This window comes from Polyergus mexicanus, unplaced genomic scaffold, assembly GCF_030449975.1.
Source record: "Polyergus mexicanus isolate NDT 795.1 unplaced genomic scaffold, iyPolMexi1.0 SCAF_4, whole genome shotgun sequence".
In the NCBI taxonomy this organism is placed as follows: domain Eukaryota; kingdom Metazoa; phylum Arthropoda; class Insecta; order Hymenoptera; family Formicidae; genus Polyergus; species Polyergus mexicanus.
The window spans coordinates 6,485,177-6,504,773 of record NW_027223324.1 but is presented as its reverse complement, the minus strand read 5'-3'; the positions used below and the strand labels follow the sequence as shown (position 1 = coordinate 6,504,773).

The 19,597-nt window shown below is 31.0% G+C and overlaps 2 protein-coding genes across 5 annotated transcripts in view; both read right to left on the bottom strand.

Moving 5' to 3' along the window:
* Calpb (calpain-B) overlaps positions 1-7,745 on the bottom strand; it is a 45,680-nt gene extending 37,935 nt beyond the window's left edge. For both annotated transcript variants that reach the window (XM_070295034.1, XM_070295036.1), the window contains exon 1: positions 7,634-7,745. The gene's annotated coding sequence lies outside the window, so the exon portion shown is untranslated. The remainder of the gene's footprint in view (positions 1-7,633) is intronic.
* Positions 7,746-13,755: 6,010 nt separating this feature from the next.
* The window catches only part of Alk (Anaplastic lymphoma kinase), a 43,960-nt gene continuing 38,118 nt past the window's right edge, over positions 13,756-19,597 (bottom strand). Inside the window, exons 24-25 of one of the 3 annotated variants that reach the window (XM_070295027.1) lie at positions 16,015-16,470; positions 13,756-14,961 (exon numbers count right to left, since the gene is read on the bottom strand). In XM_070295027.1, the coding sequence (XP_070151128.1) occupies positions 14,914-14,961; positions 16,015-16,470 (504 nt within the window). In that variant the 3' untranslated portion in view covers positions 13,756-14,913. Of the gene's footprint in view, positions 14,962-15,475; positions 15,818-16,014; positions 16,471-18,893; positions 19,346-19,597 lie in introns of those variants that run through there. The other 2 variants (XM_070295028.1, XM_070295029.1) reach the window with 2 other exon arrangements.

The following is a 19,597-nucleotide window of genomic DNA, read 5'->3' as shown; positions in this document are numbered from 1 at the left end:
TCAGTTCAATATCTGAATTTCCTGGTACAGAAATCGTATCAGAGATTGAATTGATAAAAATAATTACAATGTTATTAGCCGCATTTGCAGACATTATATACGCTTATGACAAAAATTTTAATACGGGTATAAATAGCGAATAGCGCGCATAGCGGTAAGCAAATGAACTATAATCCCAATATTAGTTACAAAAAGACTTTATTTGGACTATCATAGGATGTCTTCAAAATTACGTCTTTGGCTAATCTAAAAAATGAGATCTTTTAAACGTCAATTATTAGTCGCCGACATTATAGACCAAAAATAGATGTCATTATGTCATCTTTTAACGTTACTCTGTTACTTGGGCTGTTACATTACATATTACTCCCATGTTACATAATAGTTATATTCTAGTGTTATATTGCATAAATAAGAGACAGTTATATAATCCCAATATAAATTAGGCATAACAACTGTTACATTACATATTATTCCCATGTTATATAGTAGTTATATTCTGTGTTTGCTGGGAAGATTTTGGCTGGCCATGTTTACGATAACTATAAGCTTGTAATTATACTCGTGAATGTGCATTCATGTATATAACGTTTATTTATATTTTATATATAAATGTAATTAATGCATAATTATGATTTTTAGGTTAACTTATAAATGGCTACGCAACGAGTTTATATTAACGTAATAAAATAAATCTTTTGAAAAATGAGTTTATGTTAATGTAGCAAAATAAATTTTATGAAAATTCTATCAAAAATATTATAAAAGCAACAACATTGAATACACATTTTTATTAATTTTCTTCGAAAAGAATAATGAATGGATAAAATCATATCAAGTACTTCCATAGTGTCCACAAACATTTTGCGGATCTGGCTCTGGAATTACTCGCAACTTTTAGTTCTGAAAATGTGTGAATGTTTATTTATGTTTTATATATAAATGTAATTAATGCATAATTAATATTTTTAGGTTATTTACAAATAGCTAAGCAATGAGTTGCATATTTATGTTAATATAGCAAAACAAATCTTATGGGAATTTTATCAAAAATATTACATATATAATTGAAATGAAAGCGTTAAAGTTAGAATCTGAAATAGAAATATTAAGCATTAACCAAAGAAGAAAAATAAAGTAATAATTTTATTTATAAATTATATAATAAAGATTATTTATTTTTTTGGATTAAATATTTTAAGGACAAGACTTAGTCTATTTAACTTTTTTTGACATGATGGTTTTACAAAAAAATAAGTTTAACTTTTGGTCAGCCAAAGCCTCCAAATATTCCTTCAATGTTTCTATAATCATTTTCTAATAATATATTTATTACAAATATGTTAATTAGATACATAGATTCATTCAAGTATTGTGTGTAAAGCATTCGCTCTGTTTCGCTAATATAATCTAATTTTGCTCAATATGACATCGACTATACTCCGTCCAAAGAGAGAATGAATGACTTTGGGTCCGACGAAAACTCGTCTGTTTCGCGCAGGTCTGCAGCCACGGAAGCCGTATCTACGTATATGGTATTGAGTACGTCGCTATATTCTCTCCACTTTGCCTGCCCATGCGCAGATCAAGGTCATTTTCTCTCTGAACGGAGTATACTTTGAAGCAAGCATTGCAAAATTGTAGAAAAAATTTCAACTTTGATGGCGTACACGGGGAAAACAAAATTTTTTCTATCAATTTTATTAATTATATCTTAAAATTAAACATTTTCTCTTTAAAATGCATTTTTAATCATTATGCTACGATTTTTTTTACTGAATTATGATGATTTGAAATGGATAATGCATTTTCATTGCTTTTTCTGTAAAAAGTTGTATTCCGTCGCCGGTATTAGCATTGGTACACCTAAGGCATACCCACGAGGAGATTACACGATCATACTTACATCTCATATGTGAATGTGTGTGTGTGTGTGTGTGTGTGTGTGTGTGTGTGTGTGTGTGTGTGTGTGTGTGTGTGTGTGTTTACATGCGTGCATGTGCGTATATGCACGTCTTAAAATCGTGTGTTAACTTCTCTATGACCAATTATTTCTTCATAATGTTCCCGCATGTTGATAAATTTTTGGATTAGCTCTTGCGGAATTTCACGCCAGATTTGTTGAAGAGTTTTGTCCAATTCCTGTAAATTTTAGGATGGATTAAGAAAATCTTTTAGTCGATGGCCAAGAAGGTCCCAAATGTGCTCAATTGGATTTAGATCTGGACTTATAATGACAAATGAAAACAGTAATGTTATTTCATAGAGGTGCTAACACACGATTTTAAGACGTGCGTATACACGCACACGCACGCACGCATGCACACACGCATGCATTCACACTCACACATGAGGTGTAAGTCCGACCGTGTAACCTCTTTTGAATATCTTGAGTGTACCAATATATAATACAGCTTTTTATAATACAGAAATACCACTGAAAATGCACTTATCAAATTATAACTCAATAAAAAAAATTGTAGCGCAATGATTAAAAATGCATTTTAAGAAGGAAATGTTTAATTTTAAAATACATTTAATAAAGTAGAAAAAATTTTGTTCTCCCCGTGTACGCTATCAAAGTTGAAGTTTTTTCTACAATTTTGCAATGTTCGCTTTAAAGTTACGTCATTTGTAGTAAAATATTTGTAGGGAAATCTCCGGTAGATCATTGAAAAGTTGAGAGTTCAAACTTTAAAATGCTTTTTTAAATATTGCTCTACGATCATTTTTCGCAAAGATACGTGAATTTGAATTTGATTCTTTTCAACACTGATTTTAAGTAATCCCCTAATTTTGTTGTAAAGTGTATATTTACATAATTTCTATTTACTATTTATTTATATGTACTATTTACATCATTTCTTCTAAAAAATAATTTCCTTTCTATTAAATAAAAAACTTTAAAAAAAAATCACGTCCATGTATATAGTGTATACTTTATATTTTGCAAACAAAATTTGAATTTTTTAATTTTTACAAATAACAATCATATCCCATTAAAGAAAACCACACAAAGATAAAAAAAGTACACCAAGTACATAAAAAATATTCTTTGTACGCAACAAAAAGTTTAAAAATATATTTACCTCTAAAAAATAACTTATAAAAAAATCAAACAAAATTTACATGAAGCTTTGATAAATATAATAAATATAAGGAATAAAACAGTCAATAAGAGTCAGCGCGGTGTAGAAAGCACAAAGGAATAGAATGTTAATAATAAACTAATGAACGCGAACGTTTCGGTCCCTTTCTTAAACCTTCATGAGCGCATTAACATAAATTAGGTTAAAAATATATCGGAGTAATAATCGGAGTCATACAATATCGAAAAGTAACACGTCGGTATGAAGAAATCATTGCACTCCGCAGTTTAAAATATAATCAAAAGTCATTGTCCATAAGGTGCGCTTCTCCAAGGTTGATGGATCACCAGAAATATAAACCCAATAGTCCATGACTATTTGTCAATATGCTGTTTTTTATTGTAATGATCGCAAGCATTTCTTTGCCTAAAACATCAAAATTACAAGGAAACGCACGCTCGACGGAAATGATAATTCATAGCGATATAATGCAGAGAACTTACAACAAAGAGAGGTGGAAAGATTTGCTTGTTATAAATATCGGCAACGGTCAAAAATTAAAGAACTAATGATTAATTATTAATTACTAATTAATAATTAAATTAAATATACAGCAAACAACACGGATAATAAATTAAACATAAAAGTAAATTAAACAGTAATCAACACGCACTCCGTTTCAAACTAATAAACACGCAAACATATGGCAGACAGTTCATAGACTGACTTCAAAATATTTACCTAGAAGAGGTATATCAGAGGAACCATTTACGAATAAATTCGGTAAGATAATCAAACTTTTGGAAGTTTTTCAATAACGTTGATGTAAGTATGATATAAGCATTCCGTATCCGTCTGTAGATTCAAACTATTTTTTTGCCTTTTTATGAAAAGCATTTCCGAAATTAGGCGTTTGCTTAGGTGAGGTTCATTGTCTAAGATCTCGATGTCATTTCAATTAAAATCGTCATTAAGATTCAATTTATGATCCGTAATAACTGAATGGTTAGAAGTACATATTTCTCCATATATGATTACGATGTTCGTTGATTCTCGTTTCTAATCCATCAACCTCAAAGAAGCGCACCTTATGGACAATGACAAACTTTTGATTACGTTTTAACCGAACTGCGATGACTTCTCCATACCGACGTTTTACTTCTCGAGATTGCATGACTCCGATTATTACTCCGATCTATTTTTAACCTTGTATTAATGCGCTGATGAAGATCTAAAAGAAGGACCGAAACGTTCGCGTTCGTTAGTTATTATTAATATTATATTTTGCGCTTTCTACATCGCGCTGGCTTTTATTGCCCGTTATTACTTATAAAAAAAATTTTCCCTAAAAAATAAAAAACAAAAACTAAATATGAAGTCAATAGTTAACTACCAAATACATACAATAGAAGCAGTTCAGTTTGTGAGGATTTGTAATTTGAAATAATATTTGTTATAAAATCAATCTTGTATTTATCGAAATTTAGATTCTCTCGAGAAAATTAAAATGCATTTTATTTTTATTAAAAAATTACATTATTATGTCTCCCCTCCCAAAAAAAAAAAATATTTTAAATAATATATAAAATAATACTATTATATTGCGGATTTTATTACAAATAGTAAATCATAAATCTACTTAATCCTTATTGTAATAACGTCGATCACATCAATCACCAATTTTGAATTTAAAAATGCTCCGTGCCAAACTGATCGACTTGTTTTGAAATTAATCATAAGCTTTACCAGATAGGCCCGGAACGAAAGGGATTAAAATTAAAGTGACATACAGAAACTTGGCGTGCCCAGGTCGCATTATAAGTCATATATTTTTATTAATATATTGATAATGATTTCTGATAATCTTTTGCAATTTTTTATTTTAGATCGTGGACGCCAAGTAGTTGTATGTCATTTTAATCTTATTCCTTTTCGTTTCAGGCCTATCTGGTAAAGCTTAAGACTAATTTCAAAACAAGTCGATCAGTTTAGCACGGGGCATTTTTAAATTCGAAATTGGTAATCGATGTAATCGATGTTATTGCAATAAGGGTTAAGTAGTTTTATAATTTACTATTTGTAATAAAATCTATAATATAATAGTGCTATTTTATATATTATATAAAATATTTATTTGGAGGGGAGGAACATAATAGTGCAATTTTTTATTAAAAATAAAATGCATTTTAATTTTCTCCGAAGACTATATTTCTATTCTATAAATGCAAGATTGATTTTATGACAAATACTATTTCAAATTACAAATCAAATTATTTCTACGTACTTCGCTAGTTAATTATTGACTTCATATTTAGATTTTATTTTTTAAAGAAAATTGTTTTTAAGTTTTTTTTTAGAAGTAAATATATTTTTAAACTTTTTGTTGCATACAAGGAATACTTTTTATGTACTTGGGGTACTTTTTTACATTTGTGGGATTTTATTAATATATAATTGTTTAAAAAAATTTCTTAATTGTTTTTATCATTAGAACTCTTTGGAAAACCAATATGCATGCCTAAAACTATACGAGAACTGTTTTAGAATAAGCAAAATTTTCGATAATCGACTGGTGTCTCACTTCTATACTCGAAAATATACGTTTTTGGAGCAAAATAATCGTTTTAAAAAATGTTTAATTGTCTTAATTATTAGATCTCTTTGGGAAGGTAACGTGCATGCCCAGAACTATACAACTGTTTTAGAATAAGCAGAACTCTTCAAGTCTCAAAATCAAGCGGCATCTCATCTCTAAATATAGATCTATAGGAATATAGGTATCCGCTTGTTTTTATTTCATCTTAATTAATATTTTTTTTGTTTTTAAAAAGCAGAATTCTTCTTAGAACTCAAAAGTATAAATCTTTTTGATTTTGACTGATAAGAAAAATGACGTAAGACAAAGTGAGACGCTGTATGAAGTTAGCATTTTGGTTTAAGAGGGCACACCCGTTTGACACCTCGAAAAATGAATACATTTTCTAAATCTTTTTGCAACGTAACGACTTAATGAAAATTTTTAATTTTCTTATGATATTAATACAATATTGTTAACTACTTAAATAAAAATTTTTAGCCTAAAAAAAATTTTTTTTTGAGAGTTATAGGAATATTTGCAAAACTCCTCTAAATTTTAGATGGCTGCACGGTGTGCATGGAAACGTTCGTAGATCATATCTGAAATCAAAAATCTAAGTTTTTTCTTATTAAACATTGTAATAGCTATCCGCTATCCAAGCGTTTTTTCAAAATTTTAAAAAATAAAAAATGGCAGCGTGTTGAAAAAGTTTCGGTTTTTTGGGGAAAAAAAAAATCCTTTTTTTTATAACAAAAAAACGGAGAATCGGATTTTAAAAAGGCTTCGTTGGCAGATCCGGATCTTATTAGAAAGTCATATGTAAAATTTAAAATCAATCCGTCGAACGTAGCCCGAGTTTTCATGCACACCGTGTATAAAAACATAAATCTGCAAATATTTGCATAACTTTAAAAAAAAAATCTTAAGCTGAAGATTTTTATTTAAGTAGTTAATAATATTATATGAATATTGTAAAAAAATTAAAAATTTTTATTAAATCGTTGCGCTGCAAAAAAAATGTAAAAAAATGTACTCATTATTGGAGATTTCAAACGGGTATGCCCCCTTAATAGCCAGGATTATTTGTTTAAACTATCAAGAATTCTAGAACTATTGAAAATAAAGTCAGAACTCTTAATTATTTATAAATTTCCACGAAATGATACGCCAGTTTTACACACACAAAAAAGAATTATATATACATATATCTCTTTTTTCTTCTATATTAATTTCATGCAATCTGCTTCTTTCTTCCAATAATCTAAAAGCCGCACTTTTCTAGTATTATTAAAATTCTGTCATCGTGTCCAACGCTTTATTGATCTAGAGACACACCTTTGTGTAAAATGTATCAATTGTGTCACAGTTATTATATCGTATTAAAGTTGAAGTTCCATCCGATGTATCTAGTTTAGATTCAATTTACTCAGCAATTTAAAAATTACTGCGATATCGGTTGTAATTAGATGAATGCGATCATTATAGCGCGAGAGAGACAACTTGACAATAAAATATATATTAAGAATCATGTCAATGTGGTAATGATAAATGAAATTATCGTCATTTAAAATCAACAATTTAATTAATTTTTACCATTAACTCGTTTTTATCATTCTTTGATATAATAATCATCATTTATACAAAACTATTATCATTTTTGAACGATTAGTGATATTACTTCAGAGTAGCTTTTGTCCAAAGATAAATACACAATATCGCATCATTTCCCAAAGATATTCATTACATAATAGCAAATAATAATGATAACAATTAAATAAAATATAATAGCTAGAAATAAGATATATTAAAAGATATACACGAATGTTTTTCATTATAAAAATTTTATCACGTGTGGAAAATTCTATGATGTCAGAGTTATTGTACTCGAGCCTATCTATATCAACATCAACTATAATCTCTTATATGTATAGCGTGTTTTGCTAATCGTTATATTGCATATACGAACTCTTTTCTTGCACCGCACTTGTGATTTAGAAACGTTGTCGCGCGTTTTGCGTGAAGCAACACCGAATGATCGAGCACGCAATCGAGCCGGAACGAACACGAACGAGTAAGTAATACGTACTATGCTGGCTGACATACGGTAAAAGATTTCTTCCGTTTCGGAACTATCCTTTCCCCTTCCCCTGTACATCGACGTCGCGATCCGTGACACGTCGGCGCCGGCGCGTGGGCGGGTTGGCAGATTGGCGCTGATTACAAACATCTTACCCTTACCATGAACTGCTTTTCCTTATAAGGAATTCCCATCAACATCGCCGAAAAAGAAAGTCCGCACAGACCGGTATTTCATCGCTCTGTCATATAATAATAATCTTTTTTTTTATATACATATATAAATGAAGGATAATTTTTTCTTTGATCAGTCATTTTGCGAGAATAATGGAAGTTGTATCCTGTGTTATGTGAGCATTGTACAAATTAGCTATAATTTTATTTATACATTTTTCATTGACATTCTTATATTGAAAAATGACTAAGTAAATTAAAAAAAAAAAAAATAAAAAAATATGCACGCACATATACGCATCCACAAATTCTTCATAATATGAATAATTATAAATAAACTCTTTTTTTATTAGTAGTATATATTATATTATATTAATATCTTTCTTCAATTTTAAAGTGTAAAAGATAATTTATGACTTTTAAACATTTTATGGCAACATAAAGTTTAAAGCTCAAGGCGGAATATCCCAAATGGGAACTAATACACATGTTTTCATATATTGTATAATACAATTGATTTGTCTCATTATTCTGTATATAAAAGTATCATGATAAGATTATCGAAAACTAAATATTTTACGAGATATTTTATTTTTTATATCAAAATATGTCAGATTAAGATATAAAATAACTCAAAAAGTGCTTAATGAAAATTACTTTATCATAGTGTTTTAAAAAGCTCTCGAGATAAGCTACAAGAATATGTAATAAAAAAGGGGATTTCTATCTAAAAGATCAAAGTTGACCTTCAATTGACTCTCAAGGTCAAGTTCAAGGTCACCATTCGATAGAGCATACCCTATTTACTTACAAAATGTTTACAATTTTTGATAAAAGCCAGTTATTTTAATTTTAAAAGGGGTGTACGGTCTAGGACATCCTGTATTTACACACACATACACACACACAAATTTATAAATAAATAAATTTATAAATTATAAATTTATTTATTTATAAATTTGTGTGTGTGTATAATAAATTTATAATTTATAAATTTATTTATTTATAAATTTGTGTGTGTGTATGTGTGTGTAAACTTATATATACGTATATATATATATATATATATATATATATATATATATATATATATATATATAAATTTAATTATATTATTCCATTATAAAGTCATTAAGAAAATGTTTTCGATACAGTTTGTTTCTGATCTTTAAGATATGACGTCTTAACAAAAAATTTAACAAGAGTAATTAAATTAAATAGTATTAAATTAAGTAATTAAATTAATAAAACGAGCTTTAAGTATATAGATTTCAAATGTAAACTTTGGATAAAAATATTCAAGGAAAGAAAATTGTTACAACTTCAAAATTCAAATGAATAAATGAATTATTATTAAATTTATTAATTTTGAAATATGCTGCTCTCTCTCTCTCTCTCTCTCTCTCTTTCTCTCTTATAAAAGAAGTAGGTTGCCAATTTTACAAGCAAAGTTTCACAAAGCGAACTTTTAGAGGGGGAATTAAGATATGAAAGAAATCTCAAGAGATACAAAATTGTGCAAACGTTGCAGAGGCATGGGTGCGCTAGAGCAAAACCGTGCGGGCCTAAAAATATATCGCGACGATACGCGCATCATATATGTGGTTGTATATACAAGAGGGTTTGTCTTATGTTTCAAAGTAAATCTGGCGGTAAGCCAGGGATATGCCGAGAAAATGTTCCCCACAGAAAGGAAGACTCGCGATTGGGAGAATGCGATGAGTTTTATGTTAGTCGTCGCACATGTCGCGTTGCTTCGTCGACCGCGTCCGACTAGCGTGAAACATCCACCGCATTCAATGAGCTAGAAAATAAAAAGAGCCGAAAGAAAAAGGTATTTTGAGTTATTATACCTAGATATATCTCTGGATATATCTCATTTCAGATTCTACGCCACGCTATATCTCGGTCTCGGTCTTGGTCTCGATCTTGGCTGGAGATTGTGCTCTACATTAATTGGGATTGCGGATTGGAATATTAATACTACATTAATATCCCGCTTAAGATTACAGTGACTACTAACATTCGTTCTGGACGCTGTGTGTAAGAAATATATTGCACATGGATAATTCTTTTTTTTTCGAGGATAAATTTGATAAAGTAAAATTAGTTGTTTATTACGTAAAATAAAATGGAAAACCATGCTTACGATTAGATCAGAATTATTAGTTTCTACTTTAAAGCAAATGTAATGTGAAGAAGGGAGAGTGAGCTTAATATGGCTACATGAGTTGAACACAATTGTAAATCGTCTACTTTGCGAAATAAAATCCAAGTATGCGAAATTTATTGGACCATCAGCTACAAATTACGCATAAAATTTTAGTTTTACCGCAAATATGACAAATATATGTCGCAGAAATTCCAAGAATGAACAAATAACAATGTAGCAAAGATGACAGTGCGTTAACGAACCTTGAAAGTAGTATTGGCAGGATGATATACATCACCGGAGCCGGAGAGTCCTCCTCGTAATAAACGCGATAAAAGATTATAGCGACCTAACGTTGACCATGCATCCTTCGTCGCTTGTACGGGATATCTAGCAAGCAAAAAATTATTTAATTTTATTCTTTGCCTATCCCACAATTTACTTTGTTATATTAAATTTAATTATAATCCTGAGTAGAGATGAAATGGAAAAAGTATGAAATTTACATTTATACAAAACTTCACTCTTTTCAGAGAAATCAATTCCTAAAAATATAATATTTGGTCTTTTTTAAATCTTAAATTTTTTCACGAGAAAGCAAATTTTTTAGAAACGAAATAAATTTTGGATATGATAAATAGTTACGCTTGTAAATATTCTTATAAATATCCTGTACACAACTCAGTCTCTTTTCGCTATTAAGTATAAACATATACACATTACGTAGAGATCAAAAGCTTGACGCTTGACACTTGCACGCAACAAAACTTACCCTTTCGCGAATTTGTATGTTTTCGGTGGTTGACCGTCCTCGATGATGGTTTTTACATAATAATACGTATAATTTGACATTGTCATGGATCGTGAATGGTAATAATCTTGATCAAGAATAATCGGAGACGCGACGTTTTATGATGGAATATATGCAAGAAACTAAACGCGAGTTGTATTAAACGACCACTGCAAATCGAATTGTCTAACTGTGCAGCCTCTTTCCTTTGCTGTGTATACGCGTATGCATACTTGTCGACACTGCGCTTATCTACGCTTCGTATATGCGTGTGGAGGAGAATATATATATAGCCGTCGCGCCGGGACCATTATTGAGAAAACTCCAACATTTTCCAAATGTGACAATGTCAACGATGCTAGAGATATACATGATAAAGTTTTCTTGAAAATACGCAGTAACCGTACAATAAATGATAAAAGACGTAAAAAATAAGAAGATATAGCTAATAATAATATCAACAATATAATTTATGTTTCGTATTGTACATATATGGGGCATGATTTATGAAGTGATCCACCCAAATTTTCAAGGATTATGCTAAAATTTGAACAAATTGTAGTCCTATCAAAAATAAAGTCGTTGCCCAAATCTTTTGACCCGCGACCAACATCGTCGCGTCCAACTTCAAATGCCGATAAGTTCCAGTAGACTACTCTGATTTAAAAAAAAAACAGGTAGTGGTTTTCAATACTCTTTAATTTTATAAAATCAGTTTTTTAAAAAAGTCAAAATTTATTTGAAATTTTCAAAGAAAAAAATAAAAATTATTTTTTCTCAAATTTAAACATCTTCGATTTTTTTTTTAAATTCTACAAAAAAAGTAGAAATCTTCCCGAGCCCACGCTATGTAATATTTTAAACAAAAATATCAGTTAAAAATATAAGTTAAACAAAAATATCAGAGTAAAAGCAAGAAAGAGAGAAAAATGAGGAACGTGAGATGTATCTCTACTGTATCACACAACATATATGTTGTTAACTGAAATATAGCGTATAAATTATATTTTTGTAAACAAGATATATAACTAAACGATAACAATGACTGAAAATCACAATGAAAATTTCTCGGGCATTATATTTTGGTATAAATCCATTTTTTATTTATTTATTCATTTATTTATTTTTTTAGAAACTTACAAGGAAACCTACCCAAGTGTTACACTCCGATTTTTTTCAAATTTGGCACAAATGTAGAACTACCAAAAATATTTGACCCGTATTTTTTCATTTGTGTCCATAAGCAATTTTACGGGTAGTTAATACCTCTTCAATATTCAACCCTCTACTATTATAAGTACAACAAAAATGCATAAGAAACAAAATTTAATGCAAGATTATTGATGCAATATTGAAGAAAAATGTGTGTATGCTGTGTGTGCGTGCGTGCATGCGTGTGTGCGTGCGTGCGTGTGTGCGTGCGTGCGTGCGTGTGTTAATAACATATGTAATGAGCAACTCAAAGATCTTTTATATCTTATCATTTTTTTTCAATCTTGTTGCTAATCTTGTTGTTTAAACCGTTTATTGTTTGAATAATTTAAAACAATGCACTTTACAAATTTAATGCCATATTTAGAATCACTTACCCGAATAACTCTTATAATATATGGTCACTATACTGTATTTTTTCAACTTTTTTGCTGATTTGTTTCAACATTTTATTACTTAAATAAATAATTTTGCAAATCTTACTTTACATTCCTAATTAGCGAACCAAAAAGCTTTTACATCTTGCATTAAATTTCGTTTCTTATACATTTTTGTTGTACTTATAATGGTAGAGGATTGAATATTGAAGAGATATTAACTATTCGTAAAACCGCTTATGGACACAAATGAAAAAATACGGGTTAAATATTTTTGATAGTTCTACATTTGTGCCAAATTTGAAAAAAATCGGAGTGTAACACTTGGGTAGGTTTCCTTGTTAGTATGTGTGTATCGTAGAATGATTAACAAATTATATCTAGAAAACTGGTTACAGCTATAAAATTTGTATTTTATATTTTTCAGATTGCATTGATTAAAGATATTGTCGATGAAATTATATTTTCTTCTCTATTTACATTTAGGAGTATTTTATACAGGAAGTCCGATAATTTTTGGCACGCCCGAAATGTGAAGGTAGATTGGATCAAACTGAAAGGAAAATTCCTGTATCATTTTGCAATTTTCGTGATAATTATTGAGAAATTAATTAAAGAAGATCGACCAATTCGCGCAAGTATTACCGTGTGGTGAGAAAGAACGGCCTGATATGGGCGTTGATATTGGCCTGATATTGATATGTGGTTGCTAGGATCGCGAGAATCCATTATTAAGTACTGCTTATACGTAACTATTGTCATTTGTAGAGCGCTCCTCCCAAAACTTTGTTGCGCGCCTACTTTTGGGTTGTCTCTTCTCGCTGCGCACTTATACTCGCGTGAATTGGTCGATCTTTTTTAATTAAAGTCTCAATAATTATTACGAAAATCGCAAAATGATAAAAGATTTTCCTGCTCAGTTTAACCCGCTCTACCTGCATATTACGGGTAGGGCGATTATTATCAGATACCCTGTATAAATTATAGATAAATATGCATATTAGGGGATTCACCCCCAAAGATCTTGACATATGTTATCAAGGTCATGACCCTAGAGTAACCCGTGAGTAACATCCAAGAGGTTTTCACTTGTTGGTTATTAAAATGATATTAATAATTAAATTGTACAATAGGAACAAGTATTAAATACCAATCTAAACTGTACGTATGTGTGCGTAGATGGCTAGATAAATAGATGCTAATGTAATTTTGCAAAAAGTTATTTTTAATCGTAATAATTTTGGATTTGTTTTAAAGAGAAGGGGAGAGAGAGAGAGAAAAGCATGATAAAATATATAGTAATACAGTTCATAAATACGTCTTTATTACGTTTCACGTGTAGATACATAGTAACTGACTTTCATACGCTATACGTACGTAAAGTACGTCGTCATAGTAATAAAAATAAAAAAGGGCTCCTGCTCTTTTTATCCCCCTCTTTCCAAAATGTACTCATAACGTTGTCGACTTTATAATAGGGATAGTGTACCGACGAAGATCTTGTTTATGTCGTTGCTTCTTTGGTTAAAGATGAATCACGAAATAGACTATCAGCCTACGGATATTTTTACATCGATATTACGATCTATTACACTTTACTCAACAGAGTCACATGACATTTTTCGGATCCATATCGATCCCGTTGCTATTCTTACCAAGTAGGCAGATAGATGATACAAGCCCCTGTTTGCAGCCAGAGATACTTTACTGTCAAAACTATTCAGTTAGTTTGTTAGACCTTTAAATATCGAGTATATGTACATCGTAAGAAAGAAACATTCTCTTTTCTTCTCACAAATTAAAAACCGATCATGCAAACTCTATAAATTATTTCGATTAAAGTTTGATGCTCGAATAAATATTGTTTATCCGAAGGCTGTTTGTTTATTTTTATCTGCGGTTTCGAAGTACACACATACATAATGTACATAACATTCGCATTTTTCATATTGAATTCTCCGATTAATTCGCGATTAAACGTCTTCCTAATGAATAATTTTTCAATAAATTTATACATAAAAATTCCCGTCTCACCTTGTCATCACGGTATTAGAATTTTATTTGCTCACGATGAGTTAGCTCGTCTTAAGTGGTTTAAATACGCTATTTTATACGTATTTGACATCTCTTTTGTTCCTCTTGTCTGTACATGCATACGTCTGATCTAATTACATTCGTTTAACAATCTCTCCTGCCGACTTACAATAGCGTCTTTCTTATGTAAACTAGCTTCAGTTGATGAAGCGTCAACTCCTCGTGGTTTCTATTCACAAGAGGGTCTCCTCGGAATAGAAACGACGCGAATATTCATTGTCGCGAATCCACGTAGGCGAGGAGAGTTCTACGAGCTGCGTGTCCATCGTAACCGCAGTCGTCGTGGCCGATCTTTGTAGTTGATTTTGCAACCGATGAACGGCCGCGATCGCGGCCTTCGAGCAGCCTCGTCAACCCCCCTCGGATAAATCTCAGCAGGAGCACTCCTCTTCCCTCGGTAGTTCGTGACCCAGGGAATCCTTCATTGCAAAAGCAAGGATGATGTAAAATAGATAAGAGAGAAGATTAATGAATGATTATATCAAAAATGTAATGCGAAAATCTATAGCCGCCATAAATATTTCTTTTAGGAGTTTGAATTTACACTGCATTACGTGACTAAATTTACATTATGGAGTGTAATAATATAAAAACTAAAAATTTTCTTCTACGTATTCCGTAGAATAAAAAAGAATCTTACTAAAAAATGTTTATATAATCTTTGAAAAATGTAAATTGCAATCAAGAAGTTTAGATTTGCTGAAAATGCGAGTGCCAAAAATATGTACAAAGTGATTCAAAAGATTATTGACAAACTTCGGGAGCGTATAAAGGAATGTAGCAACTGTCGAATAAGAACCCATATTTTTTGAAGTAATCCTAAGTTGGTACAAGTTTTTGAATACAAGGAACTACATTGTGGACAATATACCAATAAGAGAAATAATCTTAATTTTTACGAAATATTTAATAATAAAGCAAAAGTTACATGAGTACAATAATACTGTACAATATTACAAATGATGATCACATTCAATACAAGTATTGTATCGTCGAATGAAACTTTGCGCACTCTCTCAAATCCTCTAGGCATCTCTCGAATCACGTCAGATGCTGCAAGTATTCTGGCTACAAGTGTTTCTGGGTCGTTCAGATGAGGCTGGTATCTTGTAAACGAGGGTTTTGATATGACTCCGAAAAAAATAATCAAGAGGCGTCAAATTAGGCTTGTACCGACTCAAGATTACTTCGGAGAATATGGATTTTTATTCGAAAATTGCTATATTCCGACCCTTTATACGCTCCTGAAGTTTATCACTAATTTTTTGAATCATCCTGTAGAATACTATATTATGTTAATTACACGTCTTTTGCTATTTACTGTTACATATTTCCAAAGAAACATTCCCTTTGGATTATACTTGTGTGTATATGTTTTGTGCGTGCTGGGTTTTAAAAGCATTTCTCGAGATCAGGGACTATGATCAGATGGAAACTGGAGGACGTCGAATATAGGGTGGAGGTCAAATTACCTTCCTTAGCTCCATACTGCCCGGTGTGCTCGAACGTTGCGTCCGCGTTGTAATCTTCTCATAAGGGATCGTGCCTCTGCAAAGGGCACTTGGATCCAAACTCAATGTCGCCTTCAGGGTATTCTTCTTCATTATACCGTTGACATTGTTGACAGTAAGACCAGTCATACGACTCGGTGAGCAAGTACGCGTATTGGGCGACGAGTTAGTGGTTGTCGTATCGAGCGGGGTGTCCGAGGATTGCACTATCAAAGAGTCGGAATTGGTATCTGTGGTCGTTGTACTCTCATTGCCATTTCTGCGATCCGTTATCGCGCTATCGATATTGGCAGTCAAATGATTTTCTTCCTCTGGACGGTTATTACCGTTATCTGCGTTATCGCGATCTTCGATGTTATTGGTTCGATGTATTATCTTATTATCTCGCTGATTCGATCGGGCGATCTTGTACTTATCCTGCGGATTGTTTGTTTTATAATATTAGCATAACGATATAGCAGACATGCGCAAATATACACGTCGGCAATATATTCGAGACGATTAATAAATCCATAAAGGCATGCGACAATTCAATGATAGCTATATTATAATGATAATATAGATTGTTAAATGAGAAAGAACCTAGTCATAATGTTAATTCAAATAACAGTTTTGTTTGTAATAAAAGAAAATGACAAATTTTAGACAAATCGACAGAAAGAAAAAGACTTTTTCGATATAATCTTAAAAAAAGAAAGAAAAGATAAAGTATAACAATAAATTTCAATTATTTTTTAAACGTAATAAAATATTTGTTACCTTTTTTATTATACATATATACACAGTGGAGAAAAAGTCCCGGATCCCTGACATATCTCAGAAGAAACAGGATATAGAAAAAAATGTTAAATACAAAAGTAGTAGGGTTCAATGTGGGGCACTTGATGCTGAGCTTGAGCTTGACCTTGGGGTCAAATTTAGGGGTTATGTTAACTTGGAATTTTTAAATAGGAACTTCTATTTTTTGTTGCATATTCTTGTAGCTTATTTCGAGAGTTTTTCAAAACACTATAACAAAGTATTTTTTCATTAAGTATTTTTCAAGTTATTTTATATCTTATTCTAATATATCTTGATATAAAAAATAAAATATCTCGTAAAATATCTAGTTTTCGATAATCTTACCGTAATACTTTTATGTACAGAATAATGAGACAAATTAAATGGTGTAAAAAACAAATAATTGTTAAAAAAATACATTGTAAATAAGTACATCCTTTTTCTTAAAAACAATTCTTTTCTTTATACTTCTTTATACAATACTTTATAATTCGTCTCATTATTCTGTACATAAAAGTATTAAATATTAAGATTATCAAAAACTAAATATTTTACAAGATATTTTATTTTTTATATCAAAATATGTCAGATTAAGATATAAAATAACTAAAAAAATACTTAATAAAAAGATATTTTATTATAGTGTTTTGGAAAGCTCTCAAGATAAGCTACAAGAATATGCAAGGAAAAATAGAGGTTTCCGTTAAAAAATGTCAAGATGATCTTTACATGATCTTGACAACGCTATTCAAGGTCATAATAATATTGCTATGTAATGCATCACGTAAAATCCTACAATTTTTATATAGAACATTTTGTTTTAAAATGCGTAGTTTCCGAAATATTAAAAGATTCCGATACTTCTTGTATACCCGTATAATTTAGAAACTGGACATAGAAAGTTTCTGTAACTTGACATTTTTGATCAAGAACACAAGAACTATAATATATCACAAATTCAAGCAAATTGACCGAAAACGTTTTTTTCATATGAATCGTGTGTGGTCCTTTGATCCCTAGGTCAAGATCAAGGTCACCATCAAATGTCCCACTTTGAACCCTATTACTTTTGTATTTTACATTTTTTTCTATATTCTGCTCCTTCCGAAATATTTCAGGGGTCCAGGATTTTTTGCCCATCCTATATATACAGGGTGTCCCAAAGCACCCTTGACAAAGCTTGTAAGCAGGTAGAGCATAGTAAACTGAACAGAAAAGTCTTGTACCATTTTTTTCTATAATGCTTAATAAAGGAGTTATTATTGAGTAAAGTTTGGCCAATCAGCGTCAATTTTTAGCCGGATGCACGTCGGTAAACCGTCCGCCTAGTACTACGCGCCGCGTAGTGACGGAGCGCTTATGCACACTACCAAAGGCGCGATTAAAGATCGGCTATACAGGATATAACAGAGCACCCGTGTCAGCAGTTTTTTGAGGAAACAACGCATTTTCGTGAAAAATGTTTCATGCAAAAGTTGTAGAGCTCTAAGTGGCGCATTATATAATAATATTAGTATGACCTTGAATAGTCCCGTCAAGGTCATATAAAAATCACTTTGAATTTTTTTAATGGAACCCCCTATTTTTCATTACATATTCTTGTAGCTTACCTCGAGAGCTTTCCAAAACACTAAAAAAACACCTTATAAATAATTTTCTTAAAAACAATTATTTTTTTATACTAATTGATTTGTCTTATTATTCTGTACATAAAAGTATTACGGTAAGATTATCGAAAACTGAATATTTTACGAAATATTTTGTTTTTTATATCAAAATATGTCAGATTAAAATATAAAATAACTCAAAAAGTACTTAATGAAAAAATACTTTATTATAGTGTTTTGGAAAGCTCTCGAGGTAAGCTACAAGAATATGTAATGAAAAATAGGAGGTTCCATTTAAAAAATTCAAAGTGATTTTTATGTGACCCTGACAGTGCTATTCAAGATCATACTAATATTATTATATAATGCGCCACTTAGAGCTCTACAACTTTTGCATGAAACATTTTTCACAAAAATGCGTTGTTTCTTCAAAAAATTGCTGATACGGGCGCTCTGTTACACCCTATATATATCCCTTTCTATACTGCATTCACGGAGAGTATGACCTCGCTTTTCATCCGGTTCAGTCAGATCTCGCCCGACCGTCCGTTCATTTTGCCCCCTCCACGCTACCAAAATTAGTCTTGCAGCTTTCAGATCCGGCTAGCCAACAGAGGGGACCCTATTTATTTATAATGGTATTAAATCTTATTAATAATTTTTAGATTGCAAAAAGAGAAAATAAATATAATAGATATATCGCGATTTAATCAAAAAGACATTGAAGTAGCGCGCTGAAGTCTCTCACCTAATCCCCATTTCACCCAAAGCTGCGCAAAGAAAGGTTGTTCTCTCCATGAATGCAGTATAAAAAAGGCGTGAAATTTTGAACTCGAATATATCGAAGCGTTGAAGTCTTTTTTCCGTTATGCTGATTGGCTGTCTCGTTTGTGCGCTGCAACTTGCTTCACTCATGTTATTTGCGATTGTCAAATCATGCGAATTTTGACAGTTTGACAGTTTGTGAAAGAAAAAGTTAAAGTTACGGAAAGAAAAGTTAAAAAAATTGGAAAATGTCCGTAAAAAAAGCGCGCGCGTGGCGCACTAAAACTAGCGTAATTTTGTATTTGTCAGACATGTTCTCTCTTTCTCTCTCTCTTTACATTTGAACTCGTAATATATATTACTATTATTCATTTAAATACAAGAAATAACTG